A 16,449-nucleotide genomic window follows, 5' to 3' on the forward strand; every position below is an offset into this window, starting at 1 on the left:
TTTTATTACAATGGCTTTGTAGTATAGTTTAAAGTCAGGTATTGTGATTCCTCCTGCATGTTTTTTGTTGCTGAGAACTACTTCGGCTATTCTGGGCTCTTTGTTATTCCAAATAAATTTAAGGACTTTTTTTTCTATGTCAATGTCCTCTGCAAATAGAGAAAGTTTGAGTTCTTCTTTTCCTATTGGTACTCCTTTCATTTCCATTTCTTGCCTTATTGCTCTGGCTAGAGTCTCTGGTACTATATTAAAGAGAAGTAGTGATAATGGACATTCTTGTCTCCTTCCTGTTTTTAGGGGAAATTCTTGAAGTTTTTCCCCATTTAATATGATGTTTGCAGTGGGCTTATTGTAGATTGCCTTTATGATGTGGAGATATGTTCCTTCTATTCCAATTCTCTGCAGTGTTTTATTAATCATAAATGGATGTTGGATTTTATCAAATGCTTTTTCAGCCTCTATTGAAATGATCATGTGATTTTTTTGTCTTTGATTCTGTTTATATGATGAATATCATGGATTGATTTTTGAATGTTGAACCAGCCTTTCATCCCTGGGATGAACCCTACCTGGTCATGGTTTATGATTTTCTTGATGTGATTTTTGAATGCGTGTTGCTAGTACTTTGTTGAATAGTTTTGCATCCAAGTTCATCAGAGATAGAGGCCTGTAGTTTTCCTTCCTTGAACTGTCTATTTGGTTTGGGTATTAGTGTGATGTTGGCTTCATAGAGTTTATTTGGGAGAGTCATGGTTTTTTCTATTTCACGAAATAGTTTGAGGAGTATTGGTTTATATTAAGGTTTGATAGAAATCACTTGGGAAACCATCTGGTCCTGGACTTTTCTTTGATGGTAAGCTCTTTATTGCTGTTTCAATCTCTTTGATTGTTATTGGTTGGTTTAAGTGTTCTATATCTTCTTGACTCAGTTTAGGAAGGTTGTATTTATCTAGGAAGTTGTCGATTTCCTCCAGATTTTCCATTTTGTTGGAGTATAGTTTTTCAAAGTAGTTTCTGATAATCCTCTGGATTTCTAAGCTGTCATTAGTAATGTCTCCTTTTTCATCCCTTATCTTCATAATTTGGGTTGATTCTCTCTTTTTTTTAGTTAGGTTGGCTAGTGGTTTATCAATCTTGTTAATTTTTTCAAGAAACCAGCTTTTGGTTTTGTTGATTTTCTGTATTTTTTTTTATTCTCTATTTCATTAATTTCTGCTCTAATTTTAATAATTTCCCGTCTTCTGCTGGCTTTGGGGTTCAATTGTTCCTGCTTTTCAAGAGCTTTGAGGTGTGTCGTTAGGCTATTTATTTGGAGATTTTCTGTTTTCCTTATGTGAGCACTCAGTGCTATAAATTTTCCTTTTAATACTGCCTTCAACGTGTACCAGAGATTTTGATATGTTTTATCTTTATTTTCATTTGTTTCTAGAAATTTCTTGATTTCACCTCTTACGCTTTCTATGACCCATTCTTCATTCAGAAGTGTGGTGTTCAGTCTCCACATGTTTATGTTGTTTCTCTGGGTCTTTTTATAGTTGATTTCTAGTTTCATTCCATTATGGTCTGAAATGAAACAGGGAAGTATGTAACATTTTTTAAATTTGCTAGTGCTCATTTTGTGTCCCAGGATGTGATCTGTTCTGGAGAAGATTCTGTGATCAGAGAAAAATGTAAACTCCGCTGTAGTTGGGTGAAATATTCTATATGTGTCTAACAGGTCCATTTGATTAATGGTGTTCTTTAGTTCTGAGGCATCTTTGCTGACCTTTTTTCTGGAAGATCGGTCTAGTATTGTGAGAGGTGTGTTGAAGTCTCCCAGTATTATTGTATTGGGATTTATGTGTGACTTCATGTCACAAAGAGTTTGATTTTTGAAAGTAGCTGCACCTATGTTTGGGCCATAGAAGTTGATTATTGTTTTTTCCTCTTGGTCGATTATTCCTTTTACAAGTAAAATATGACCTTTGTCTCTTCTAATAATTTGGGTTTGAAGTCTAACTTGTCTGATATCATAGTTGCTACTCCTGCTTGCCTTCGAGTTCCATTAGCATGGAATACCTTGCTCCAGCCCTTTACCTTGAGTTTGTTACTCTCTTTACTTGTAAAATGTGTTTTTGTAAGCAGTAGATGGATGGATTCTAGTTTTTAATCCATTTTGCTACTTTATGTCTTCTTTTGGGGGAATTTAGACTATTTACATTCAGTGTGATTACTGAGAGATAATTACCTTCAATGCCTAACATATTAAGATCTTATTTCTGTTTGAAATACTGTGTATTCTTTGCTTAGTTGTCTGCTGGGTGGAAAATCTTGTTACTCTGGTTTGGTGTATATTACCTATTTCTTTTTTGTAGTTATTCTCCTTGTGTATTTTTTCTAGCGCTGCTTTTGAAGACATAAATTCCTTCAGTTTCTGTTTGTCATGGAAGCTTCTTATTTCCCCATCTAATTTGATATGTAGGTTTTGCCGGGTAAGAAATTTCTGGCTGGAAGTTGTTATGTTTCAGAGTTTGGAATATGTTACTCCAAGCCCTTCTGGCTTTCATGACTTGGTTTGGGAAGTCTGAAGTGATTCTAATTGGTTTGCCTCTGAATATCACTTGACCTTTTGTTTTTGTTGCCTTTAAGATTCTCTGCTTGGCTTCCACATTGGTCATTTTGACAATTATGTGGCGTGGGTAACCTCTTCTCTGATCCTGTCTAAAGGGAGTTCTATAAGTTTCCTGGACCTGTGTGTCGACCTCTTGCTCTATGTTTGGAAAATTTTCTGCTATTACTTCCTTGAAGAGATTTTTGATCCCTTTGGTTTCACCTGCTTTTCCCTCCTCTATTCCGAATATTCTTAGGTTAGCTCGATTAAAATGGACCCATATTTCATCAATATCAGATTCCTGCTCTTGTATTTTTTTTTGTAAATTATAAACTATTCGTTTGTTTCTGGAGTGATCATCTTCTAGGAGCGAGATTCTATTCTCCATGTGGTCTAATAGATTGTTTATACTTTGAATTGAGGCCTTTACTTCAGTGATTGTGTCCTTTATTTCTTTTAAACTCTGTAAATTCTTTTCGAAGAATTTCGATGTCCTGTATGAATTCTACAGTTATATTCCTAATTTGACCTTCTGGAGATCTGAATTTTTGTTTTATCAGTTTCTGATGTGTGGTTTGGGTGTTCCTTGCTCCATTGTTATTCCTCTTCCCCATGATTTCAGAAGTGTGTGCCTTCTCTGAGTTCTTCCCTGGGTAACTACAACTTCACTTAGGGTGCTCTGGATCTCAAGTCTGTGGTAATCTCAGTCACCTCTTCTCCTTTTTCTGGGTTATATCGCAAAGTGTCAGACCCAGGGAGTTTATTGAGGCTGCGTGAGACCGTGGGTGTGCCGGGCTGGGCATTTTCCCACTGGGAGCTGCAAGTAGGGTGTGGTATGTCTGCTACTGCTACACCTTCACTGGGTTGGACTGCCAAGTCTCAGATCCAGGGAGATTGTCAAAGCTGCGCAAGTCCCTGGGGGTGTAGTATTGGGATTTCTCCTTTAGGGGCCGCAATTTCCCTTATGGTTATTGTTCGAGCTCATCTGGAGCTGTCGCAGGCATGGTGGACACGGTTGGCAATATGGCACTGCTGACACACCCTTGACCGTGAGGCTGATGTATTTCTTTTCTGGTTTTGAGCTCCGTTCTAAGTCCCTGAAGGGCGTGATGAGCTTGGCCACTGGGAGTTTTTGTCGTTCTTTGCGCTGAAGAAACTGCTGAATTACACCCAAATGATCTGCAGCTGCTCACTTCAGTTTCTTGTTTACCTTTCTTCTCTGGAGCCTGGTGAGTTGTTTAGTGCGCTAATGTGGAGCTGTCGTGGGCGTGAAGATCTCGCCACCGCTGCTGCCAATATATGGCTGCTGCCACGTCCTCAGCCTGAGGCTGGCCTATTTCTTTCTCGTTTTGAGCTCCCTTCTGTGTCCCTTTCTTTTCTGGATCCTGGTGCTGCAAGGCAAGATGGCACAGCTCCGCTGCCACAATGTGGCCTGCTTTCTTTTCTGGTCTCTGGTCATTCTTCTAGTCTTTTTCTCTGTTCTTGTATTTACAGTTTTTACTTCTCTGCTTCTGGCATTTTCTGGCTATGAAACGTGCTGATTTTGTGGCAATAGAGATAGATTGTTAGCGGGACTCGTAAACTCTGCTTTTCTCGGTCGCCATCTTCCCGGAAGTCTGTTCTCCTTTTTTAAATATGATTGTATAGGCCCCAGACTCATAGTTTTTATGCAGCTGTGGAATGGAGCCCAAGAGGTATCTATATTTTTTTCAGATTCTACAGTTGATTTTGGTGGGCAGACAGACCAAACAAGTAACTTTCTGTTTGTTTTGCTGCCATTGAGTAGGAACACTAGATGGTGATACTTCATCTGTTTAAAGAAGTTTAAACTTAACCAGGAGTTTGCTTCCAGGTAAAAAATAGAATGAACTACATTTATATCTTAATGAGCATAAAAAGGTAAACATATAAAGGAAAGTTCAATAGCAGACAATTCTTGATAGGAACCTAAAAGAAGTACCTAATGATTTAAAAAGCTGTAACCTGGGCATGGTTGCTCATGCTTATAATCCCAGCATTTGGGAGGCTGAGACCAGAGGATCATGGTTCACAGATAGCCTCAGCTACTTACTGAGGCCCTTGTCAACTCAGAGACCCTGTTTCAAAATAAAGAATAAAAAATAGGTCTGGAGGTGTAGCTCGGAGGTAGAATGCTCCTCAGTTCTATCCCCAGTATCACAAAAAAAAAAAGCAATAAAAATGTTACCTCTTAATTAGCACCATTTTTTAAAAATCATATTTAAGTGTATGACTCATAACAGATTATCAGAAATGATTGTTCTTGAGTTCATAGGTATGTAATATTAGCTTCCCTAAGAAATATTAAGATATCTTTTTGTTGTTGCTGTTATATTATACTTTTTTTCCCCCCAGTATTGGGGATTAAACCCAGGAGCTTTCTACCTCTGAGCCTCAGCCCTATTTTTTATTCTTTATTTTGAAATAAGATCTTACTAAGTTGAGGAGGACCTCAGTAAGCTAAATTAGCCACAAACCTGCAAGCCCCTGTCTTAGTCTCCCAAGTACCGGGATTACAAGCATGCTCCACCATTTCCAGCTTATATTATATTTGAATAAGTATTTTTCTTTATTCTTACATTCCATGGACATTTCAGAAGAGGGACAGAAATATTAAATTGCCTCTCTTGTCTTTTCCATATATAGTTACTGGTGCTTAAGATTGTAAATGTCTATTATATGTGACAGGATAAGTTCTATGTTTTGAAAGGAAAACAAAGGCAATTTTACTTTAAAGAAACTTCCTTGATACATCATGACAGAAGCTGTTAATTCTTTTTGTTTTGCTTTTGATAAAATATAATTGACTAATTTTAAATGGTTGCTGTTTATTACACCTTGATCACTGTGCTAAAAGTACAATCTGAATATTACTTATAACCCTTACAATAACTTTGCATGGTATTCCTTGCAGTGTATTACTGTTCCTAGCTCAAAAATGTAAGAAACTGGCCAAGAGAAGTTGCTACTCACCCATAGAACACAGTGCTAGGAAGAATAAGGTCTTCAGTTTGATTCTGAGCATTCATGTCATGGTGTTTCACCCTTATGGCATTTTTGAGCATCAGTATTTCTGCTGCTTTTCAGAAAAGTTATTAATTTAACCAACCTAGAATTCAGAAATGATCAAATAGGAATACTTTTATTCATTTTACCTCTAAGCGATATTTTACTCAGAAACAGATATTTTATTGAATGTTACTGTATGTCTGCCACTATGTAAAGCATCTGACAGAATTATGTTACTAGCAGAGGTGCTGTAAACTTTCTAATGACAGTATAAATGCAATGAAAGATGAAATCAGTGCTTTCTTTCATCAAAGGTAAATAATGAACTGGGTACAATAATACACACTTGTAATCCCAAACAATACTTAGGAGGCTGAGTCAGGAAGAGCACAGGTTCAAGGCCAGCCTCGGCAACTTAGTGAGACCTTGTTTCAAAATAAAAAATAAAAAAGGGTTCTGGGTATACCTTGGAGGTAGAACATACCTGAGTTTAATCCCCAGACCCTTGCCCTCAAAGTAGAAATGGGATCCTATTTTTATGGAGAGCTATCAGCAATTGGTAGCTTGGGGAGATGGCATTGCTTTTGAAATTTAAGTTATATAAGACAATATATCTTTTGATGTTGCCTCTTAACCAACTTGATAGAGATTTAAAAAGTGATGATAAAAGGTGAGCACACACACTTGTAATCCCAGCATTTGGGAGGCAGAGACCGGAAGATGGTAGTTCATGGACAGCCTCAGCTACTTAGTAAGGCACTTTGCAACTCAGTGAGATCCTGTTTCAAAAATAAAAAAGACTAAGCCAGGCGTGGTGGCGCACGCTTGTAATCCCCGCTCTTAGGAGGCTGAGACAGGAGGATCACACAGGTTCGAAGCCAGCCTCAGCTACTTAGTGAGGCTCTCAGCAACTTAGTGAGACCCTGTTTCCAAATAAAATATAAAATAGGTCTGGGAGTATAGCCCGGAGGTAGAAAGCCTCTGGGTTCCACCTCCATTACCACCAAAATAAATAAATAAATAAAAATAAAAAAGACTAAAAGATGGGGATGGGAGTGTAGCCCGGAGGTACACTGACCCTGGGTTCCATCCCCAATACTGGGGGGAAAAAGTGATGATAAAAGGATAAAGGCATCCACTTTGATTTCTATGTTGAATTCAAAAGATTCCTCCTGCCTTCAAGATTCCTGGTTTGGTTAAATGGTATTTTAGGTACAGCTGTGAAAAGACTTTGCAGATGGCAATTAAGATAACATAAGTCGCTGGGCGTGGTGGCGCATACTTGTAATTCCCGCACTTGGGAGGTGGAGACAGGAGGATCACGCTGGTTCGGAGCCAGCCTCGCTGGCTTAAGAGACCCTGTTTCCAAATAAAAAATATATAATAGGAATCCCAGTACCGCCAAAAAAAAAAAAAAAAAAAGATAACAAGTCATTTGACTATTGTCATTAAATGTGATTTTTCATAGGTGATTTACATATACATATATATTATATAATATATTTGCAGATAACCTCAGTATTATTACATGAACAATAGAAGAGACAGTCAGAAAATATAGTGAAAAAGAGGAGGAGAGAGAACAAAGAGCCAGAGAGAGTCTAACCATAAAGAGGATTTGAGAGCCATTGCTGGCTTTCAAGAAAGGGCTCCAAGTGCAAGAAGTGGATAGGGAGGCATTAGGTGCTAAGGGGAGTCTATCACTGACAGCCAGCAAAGAAACAGTGCCTTTGTTTGCGGGGTGGGGGGGCAGGGTATTGGAGATTGAACCAAAGGACATTGTACCTCAAGCTATATCTCCAGCCTTTTTTGTTTGTCTGAAACAGGATCTCACTAGGTTGTTGTCCTCTAACCTGTGATCCTCCTGTCAGCAGCATCTCACATACTGGGATTACAGGTGTGCACCACCACACCCAGCTAAATAGGTGTCTTAACTTGCTATTTTTGGTAATTTGTTATGGCAGTGATTACTAGAGGGTACAACTCACCCTTGTTGATACCATCCTACACAATTCATAATGTTTTATTCTCTTCCAGGCTTTGTTGAGCTGTACCATTTGCTAAATTTTAACATAATAGAGCACATAATATTTTTCTCTTACCTTAGTTGTACACATCTTGCATTTTCTCTTACCTTAGTTGTAGACATTAGTTGCTATATAGTTTTACCAATAATTACTTTTTGTGTGTGTGTGTGTGGTACTGGGGGTGGAACCCAGAGGCTTTCTACCTCCAGGCTATACTCCCAGCCCTATTTTTATTTTATTTTGAAACAGGGTCTCACTAAGTTGCTGAAAGCCTCACTAAGTAGCTGGGGCTGGCTTTGAACCTGCGTGATCCTCCTGTCTCAGCCTCCCAAGCGCAGGGATTACAAGTGTGTGCCACCATGCCCGGCCCAATAATTACTTTGAATAGCAGTATAATCTTCCTTTCAGTAGATACAACAAGATACATTTAACTTGTACTTTAGTCACTTCTGAATTTTCACCATATTATGCCACACTGATTATTATGACCTTGCTCATATTTGAAGTTAATGGGAGTAGATCATTACTTAAGTGTGTATGAATGTTTTCATGATTTTGTTATACATTGGTGTTGTATACAGGTTTAGCAAGAAATGAGAAACTCGAGTCCAAGGGAATGTGCCAATTGAAGCCTTTATTAGTTGGCCAGCAGGGGTACCCTCAGCACAGAAGTTTGGCTGTAGGGGCACACTGAGGCCAGAACAACAGTAACCTTTTCTAATAACAAGGGACCAATCAGATTCTTACATGTTTCATATTAACCCAGTAACCATGCGAGCTATTGCAAACAAGCCAAATACAGAAGCCAATTAGCCGTTAGCAGGGACTAGGGCAAGAACACACACAGCTGTTAGCCATATGTGGTGATTACTGAGGCCAACCAGAATGTTGTGGTTAGCTACATCCTGTTTAACAAGAACCATATGTTTTAAGCCTTGCACAATTAACTCTATAGTTACAAAATGGCAGAGAAAACAAAATGAAGTTACTTCAGTTTCACATTGGCAGGATTTAAATGGAATACCAATTTAAAAGTCTTTAGCAAAAATAAGAACCATCTTCACTGAAATTGTTGCCATAAGTGTCTTATTAAAATAAAATTGCCAATAAAGGAAAGATGATTGATGGGGAATTAATGTATAAGCTCTTTTTCTAAGTATTTCAATGGATAAAAAGTTGAATAAAGTACAGTGCCTAATTTGAAGCAGCAGGAGAGTGAAACAGCTATTGTGAATTAGTCATGTACCAATCACAAAAGATGTGAAAGTAGATTCTCATTTCAGGGCCTATTTTTAAGTCTGCTTTATTTATTTATTTTTTTTTTTAGCAGTGCATTTAGTTTACTGGTATGTTCCTGTCTCCTTCATCTATTAAGCTGATTTTCTAATTATCAGAACCATAATTATTATTAAGGTTGTGATTGTTTTCTTAAGTTTCTAACTTATATGTCATTGATACTTTGAAAAATGAAGATGATTAGATTAATTTAAAAAGAAATGTGTTGCTGGGTGTGATGATGCACACTTGTAATCCTTAGTACTTGGATGCTGAGACAGGAGGACTGCAGATTTGCAGCCAACCTCAGCTACTTAGTGAAATCATCTGCTACTTAGTGAGACTTGGAGGTGTAGCTTGGAGTAGAATGGCCTTGGGTCGATCCCTAGTACTGCAAGAAGAAAAAATATGTGAAGAAGTAAACCTTGAATGAGTGTAGACTGAGTGCTAACTTTGAGTATTCTGTGTACTTCAAAGCCAAGAACTCAGAATAAAAGCATAGCTAACACTGAATTACAAAGCACATATTTTCTTTGTGACTATAGAACAGTCTAAAGCCTGCTCATATATAAAGCAGTAGTGAGTTAAAGGATGAGAAGTTAGGATTCTAGACCTGTTTTGTTGTGACCTTGAATATTGTCACTTAACCTTTTTGGCTTCTGTTTTCTGTTCTATAGAAAGGGAGATTGAGGTAGGCCTGGTGGCACATGCTTTCAATCCCAGTACTTGGGAAACTGAGACAGGAGGATCTGGATTCTGGTTTTCAGCCAGCCTCAGCTACTTAGGCCCTCCACAACTAATGAGACCCTATATCAAAGTAAAGAATAAAAAAATAGAGCTGGGGTGGAGCTCAAAGGTAGAATGCCCCTGGGTTCTATCCTGGGTACCACAAAAAGAGGGAGGATTTAAATAACTTCTTCACTGCCATTCTGATTGGGGTTGAATGGAATCTCTGTAGTTTTGATTTGCATCTCCCTGATTGCTAGTAACAGAATATTTTCTTACATATTTATTGGCCATTTGGACAGCTGTTATGGAGATCAGTGTGGAGATTCCTCAGAAAACTAGGAATGGATTCACCATGTGATCCAGCCGTTCCATTCTTGGATATCTTTACAAAGGGACTGAAATAAGAATATTACAGTGATTGTCATTTGCAGGAAAATTGTTGGACCTGGAGAACATTATGTTAAGCGAGATTAACCAGTCACATGGTGAAGGGTCATGTGTTTTCTCTAGAATACAGAAGTTAGGGAGTTATCAGAGGTACTTCAGATAATGGAGAAAACATTCCAATGGAGCCAGGGAGACTGTCTAGTGGGAGGAGGAAGTGGGAGAGGATCAATGAAGAAATATTTCCATCGACATTATGTATGTATGTGAGAATACCAAAGTCAATATCAGTACCCTATATGGGGAAGGGGGTGATAGAGAAGGAGCCAGGAAAAAGACTAGCAAGTGCTGTGTGCATGTATGTCACTATCACTGAACATTATGACATGAGACTACAATGCACCAATAAAAGTACAGAAAGGAAGCCATGCATGTTGGCACACATTTGTAATCCCAGCATTTGTGAGGCTGAGACAGAAGGATCGTGGTTCACAGACAGCCTCAGCTACTTAGTGAGGTCCTTTGCAACTCAGTGAGACCTTATTTCAAAATAAGAATAAAAACAGGGCTGGGGGTGTAGCTGGAATGTAGAATGCCCCTGAGTTCCATCCCCAGTACTGTAATACACATACATATATAGATATGTGTGTGTATGTGTGTGTATATATATATATATATATATTATATAGATATATATTACATAGATATATAATTGAACATGTTGATCACATGAAAAATGGTTATGTAGGAGAAGTATGCAATGAGGTGAGGTACAAAATAAAAGGTATATAGTAGGAAATGACTATTTTGTCTATAGTATAGAAATTAAGTGAGGGTATCCCCATAAAGCACCTAGAACAGACCTGGAACATGGTGATCATTTAACATTAGCATGAAAATGGAGACAGTGACAAAACTGGTACTAAAACACTTTTGTGTAAGGTTATATAATTAAACTGCTTTAGAATCTATAAAAAAAATAAGGTGTATTTAAAATAAGCACATTTTGTTTTCTAGGATCAAATCTAAATCGCTGTGGTTTCCGAGGCTCTTCATACCTGGGTATTCCATTCAATCCATCAAAGGTTAGTTCTTCTTGGCTCAGAAGGTAGAAGGGAGATTTAGTGAGAAAGAATAAGAAATTATTCAGAAAGAACCAGGCTTTTAGGTTTCAATAAGGCTAAATACTATCTAATAATGTACATTATAAACTGAAACCCCTGAAGAGAAACCTGTACCCCCTTTCTGGAAGAATTTATAGTATATAGATATGCAGAGAATTCTATTAATTATTGCAAAAACTTGTCTCACTCTTTTGCATGCATGCATGTATTTGTAAAAATTGTTAGTGATTTCCTTAAGAGAAAGGTATAGTATTTTGATACTTTTTGTGTGTGTGGGTCTGGGGGTGTGCTGCGAACTTGTTCAGTCCTGGGGGCAATAAATCTGGCACTGAGTCCCCTTGGGACCGAGATCCTCAGAAAGATGGGCAAGGGCTTTGGTTGCCGTCCTGCAGGGGTTAATACCTGCAGTGACTCCTCCCTCTTAGCAGGTAAGAGCTCCTTCAAGTGTGGGGTCTCATCCCCCCCACCCCCACCTGGAAGAGAGGAATCTGAAGAAGTGACATGGACAACTGCCTTTTGTGCAATTGACAATGTTTTAATTTCCTGTCACCAGTATTTATACCCTATACCCCGTGTAAGCACCAAAGGACAATAGTGAGGCATTAAATGTAAACAAGATAAACAGGATAAAAGAAGATCCATGGCGTCACAGTTTAAGATCACAGTTTAAGATTCGTCTGGGACTAGGTGATTAAAGTCATCCCCCTTGGCCTTTGTCATTGGAATCAGGTTTCTGGCCTCACAGGTGAGCCCTAGGGGGCAAGGTCAGGAGTCTGGAAAGGCGTCCTGGACAGACAGGCAGGCAGACAGGCGTCTGTAAAGGCAGGGGTCACACCCAAAGTCAGTTTTGGGGAAATTTAGTCTTCTAGGATCTCCTTTGATCCTTCCAGAGTCTTTTTGTCTCTAGGGCTTAGTCCAGGCCCTTCTTTATCAAGATCCATAGGCTGCGTTACAGATTTGTCTGGTCCTGTCTGCTCTGCCATTCCATATAAGGCATTACTTATATTACAGTTAGTAGACAGGGCAAAAACATTATAACACAGGTGATTGGATTTCTATAATTGCTTTTTAATGCATGATCTTGAAGCAGACTTTTGAGTTTTTTTACTGTCCTCCTGCTGAGTCACAAATGGTAGGCTTTTGTTAAATTAAGAGCTTATTAGCATCTCTTAAGATTCCAGAGACAGTTTTACATCTCTTTGGGAAATGGGGCAAAAGGTAGATTTGTAGCTTCCCCTGCTGGCAGAGAGTTGCTTGGAGCTAATCTTTAGATCAAAGGACCTGCCTGGGGGGGGGGGGGGGACGGAAAGGAATTTTGCAGCCCCTGAATTCTGGCTGCCCTTTATTACAGCTGGAACAATATAGAGAAATTCTGAGGGTTCAGACATTTTACTAGAAAATTTATCTTTCATGGACTTTACTTCTTCCACAGTCCTAATTCTTGAGATCCTGTTTTAGATCATTGGAGCTTATTAGTGTAGACATCTAAGAGCAGGGAGTATTTTTGCCAGAGATGATGTCTCCTTCCTCAGGGCGTGGCCTCCATGAGGTCTTGCCAAATGCAGTTTGTCATGCTTGCATTTGCCCAGGGGGGACGGTGGCAGGGGTGGAACCCAGGGGCATTCAACCTCCAAGCTACACCTCCTGCCCTATTTTTTATTCTTTATTTTTAAGGTGGGTCTCACTGAGTTGCAGAGGGCCTCACTAATCTCACTAATCTCAGCCTCCCGAATGCTGTGATTACAAGCATGAGCCACCACAACCGGCTGTATTTTGATACTTGATTTGAAAGAAGCCAGTGAACTTTCATGTGTTATAGAAGGACTGTACATTCAGCTCTCATTTCTTAGAAAAAGCTCTTCTCAAGACAATGATTAATGACTTATGGCAATAAGCACAACTTCCTCCTCATTATAGCCAGAGTCTTTAGAACCAGCTCATGCCAGAATAAAAAGCAGTGAGTCTAACAACATACAGAACCCTGCTTCAAACAAGCATACTCAGAACTAGTGTTATGAACTAGTGTTATGGGTGTTCTGTTTATGTACAAATTGCCAATATTTTTCTACAGTAGAAGGCAGAGGAAAACTTCACCTTTTCTTTTTTTTTTAAAGAGGCCTCACAAATGGAAACTTCTTTCTTAATGGGGTCAGTCTGCTGGTATAATGGTTACAAGTCAGTATCTGATTTGTATCCAGTTGCAAGTTAAATTAAAATGGACTGCTTCCAGTTTTACCATAATTTACTTCAAATATTCAAAATACCGATTCTGGAAAAAAGAACATGATTTTTGATAGAAGTACTATTTCAACTTTATTTCTCTGCTGTAAGCAGTGTACCACCTTACCTGTGTTAAGGTCATATGAATTCACCAATATGTCTCCAATCATTTGTGCCATTTGCTTTTAGCAGGGAATATAAAAACAGAACATTTTTCCAGACCTATGATATTTTCTAACTAAAGCCAATCTTAAAGACAGTTTCTTCAGTTACTCATAATAAACAGGATATCTGGTTTTCTTGATATTGATAATCATGATCATTGTATAGTAGTAGACCATATACAGGTATGTACCTATACTTATTGGAATAACAAGAATAGGTATATAGCATTATTTTAATAACATTACTTTTCAAAGATGATCTCCTCTACCCTTGAGACATTTCATCTCATCTTAATGCATTTCATTTCATTTCATTCAGTTACAGTTTCTATGTTGTCCAAACTGGCACCAAACTCCTGGGTTCATGCCATCCTTCTGCCTCTGTGTTCTGAGTAGCTAGAACTGCAGACAGATGTGCCTCACTCAACCTGGCTCCCAGAATGTTTAAAGAAATTACAAGAATTAGAATTAAAGAAGAAACTGGTTTTTGGCCCTTGATTCACCTGGATTTGTCATCTTGTGGAAAGCTAGGTGCCATTCCATGCTGTGTTGCCTTCATCTAAATTATGAGTGGTGATAGGAGCAAGGAACTCCAGTAGAATCACATATATTGAATGTGGATAGCTTAGAGTATAAGAGAAAGATAAGGCTAAAAGAACCTGAGTAGGTACGGGATTATCCAAATAGTATGAATAAAAGAGCCTCATTGATTTTTCTTCAGAAACCACCAAGCTATCTGTAGACCATCAACTTATTAGATATATACCTGTGGCTGCCAGTGGCCCTAGAGCAGTTTTGGAGAAGCATTGATGAATCCTCCCAACCCACTATTGTTATCTTCCCATATTCTTTATTGAGTCATGTATTATCTTTAAAATAGGCCCCAGAATTTTTCTTGTCTTTTTTCTTTTTTCTTCTACCTATAATATCTGAAACTCTTCTTGTGCTGCAGAAAAGAATTCCTGTTTAAATCCATGTATTTCATTTCCTTCATAAACAATAACAGTCGTGTTGTAACTATTTATTCAAACCTCTCTAAAGCTAAGGTCCACATTTTATGTTTGGATTCTTTATATAGTTATTTTAATATAGCAAGTGCTTAATTTAACTCCAAAGTGAGATATGCTATAGAATTTCTAAGTGGTCTATTATAAGTATGGAATAGAATGGTCCTCAGAAAATTAGAGCCTGAGCCGGGCATTGTGGTACACACTTGTAATCCCAGCTTTCAGGAGGCTAACACAGGAGGATCATGGTTCGTGGCCAACCTCAATTACTTAGGCTTTTTGCAACTCAGTGAGACCCTGTTTCAAAATAAATTTTAAAAAATAGGGCTTCGGGCATAGCTCAGAGATAAAATGTCTCTGGGTTCCATCCCCAGTACCACCAAAAAAAAAAAAAAGAGAGAGAGAGAGAGAGAGAGAATTAGCTTGGCTCCTAAGGGTGGACTTAGAGTGAAAGTTGTCCAGATGAATATTTGTGACACTGTATAAAGAATTGTGTATTTAAGGGTGAATGAGTTCATATTGAAAGTGTATTGAATATCATGCAAATTTATTTTGTATGGAACCACAAAGATCAATATATAAGAAAGTCAAGTATACCCTTGAATCATAATTCCAAAAAACTAGTGGCTCTTTGATACTGCCTTGCACTTACTCTGTCATCATTAAGATAACTAGCATTTTTATAAACAATTATTTTTTTATTTTTTATTTTTTATTTTATTTGTGTGTGTGTGTGGGGGGGAGTACTGGGGTTCCTGGAAGCCCTTCTACCTCCGGGCTACACTGCCAGACCTATTTTATTTTTGGAAACAGGGTCTCTTATGCCAGCACGGCTGGCTTTGAACCTGCGTGATCCTCCTGTCTCCGCCTCCCAAGCCCGGGGATTACAAGCGTGTGCCACCACGCCCAGCTATAAACAATTATTTAATCCTCGTAATAACCTTATGAGGTATTAATATCTCTCTTTTCCAGAATGAAGAAAAAGCTAGTAAGTAGTAGAACCAGGATTTTTGTCTCTCAGTGATTGTAGAAGTTAACATTTATTATTAGAAGGCAGAGAAATCTATTTTTTCTCTATCTCTTTCTCTTTAAGAGTTTGTTTTTATTTTTACTCTTTTGGAATGATAAGCCCAGGGCCTTGACATATTAGGCAAGCATTCTACCCACAGAGCTACACCCCCCAACCCCAAAGTAAAACTTTATAATATGAAAGATTGATAGCATGTTGAACTTTATATTTTTCAAGTGAAATCGTCTTTCTAAGATAACCAGTTAGTAGGATCAGCTGATTATTTGAAATTAATTATATGATTTGTATATTGTGGGATGTAAAGTTGGCCTTTTGCGGGGGTGGTACTGGGGATTGAACCCAGGAGCTTTCTACCTTCAAGCTACACTCTCAACCTTTTATGGTTTTTTTTTTTTTTTTTGGTGGTACTGGGGTTCCTAGAAGCCCTTCTACCTCCGGGCTACACTCCCAGACCTATTTTTTTATAATTTTGAAACAGGGTCTCGTAAGCCAGCGCGGCTGGCTTCCAACCTGCGTGATCCTCCTGTCTCCGCCTCCCAAGCGGGGATTACAAGCGTGCGCCACCACGCACGGCCCAACCTTTTATGTTTTGAAACTTGGTTGCTACAGGACTCCCTAAGTTGCCGAGGCTGGTCCTGAACTGGTGATCCTTCTTTCTCAGTAGTGGGATTACAGTGTGGGCCACCACACCCAACTATATAATAAACCATTTTTAAATTCAGATTTTATCTATAGCAATACCAAGTCCCAGGGTCTTTACGGGATTTCTTAGAAGGAATCACGTCTTTTGTTTTTTTTTTTTTTTTTTGTGTGTGTGTGTGTGTGGTGGTACTGGAGTTCCTGGAAGCCTTTCTACCTCCAGGCTACACACC

The 16,449-nt window shown here is 38.5% G+C and overlaps 1 protein-coding gene across 1 annotated transcript in view; it reads left to right on the plus strand.

The window, feature by feature from the left end:
• PGGT1B (protein geranylgeranyltransferase type I subunit beta) overlaps positions 1–16,449 on the plus strand; it is a gene marked incomplete at both ends in the record, with an annotated part of 71,522 nt that overhangs the window by 22,341 nt on the left and 32,732 nt on the right. Inside the window, one exon of the mRNA XM_080699043.1 lies at positions 11,050–11,117. Within this exon, the coding sequence (XP_080555169.1) occupies positions 11,050–11,117 (68 nt within the window). The remainder of the gene's footprint in view (positions 1–11,049; positions 11,118–16,449) is intronic.

This window comes from Muscardinus avellanarius, assembly GCF_963383645.1.
Source record: "Muscardinus avellanarius genome assembly, chromosome: 7".
In the NCBI taxonomy this organism is placed as follows: Eukaryota; Metazoa; Chordata; class Mammalia; order Rodentia; family Gliridae; genus Muscardinus; species Muscardinus avellanarius.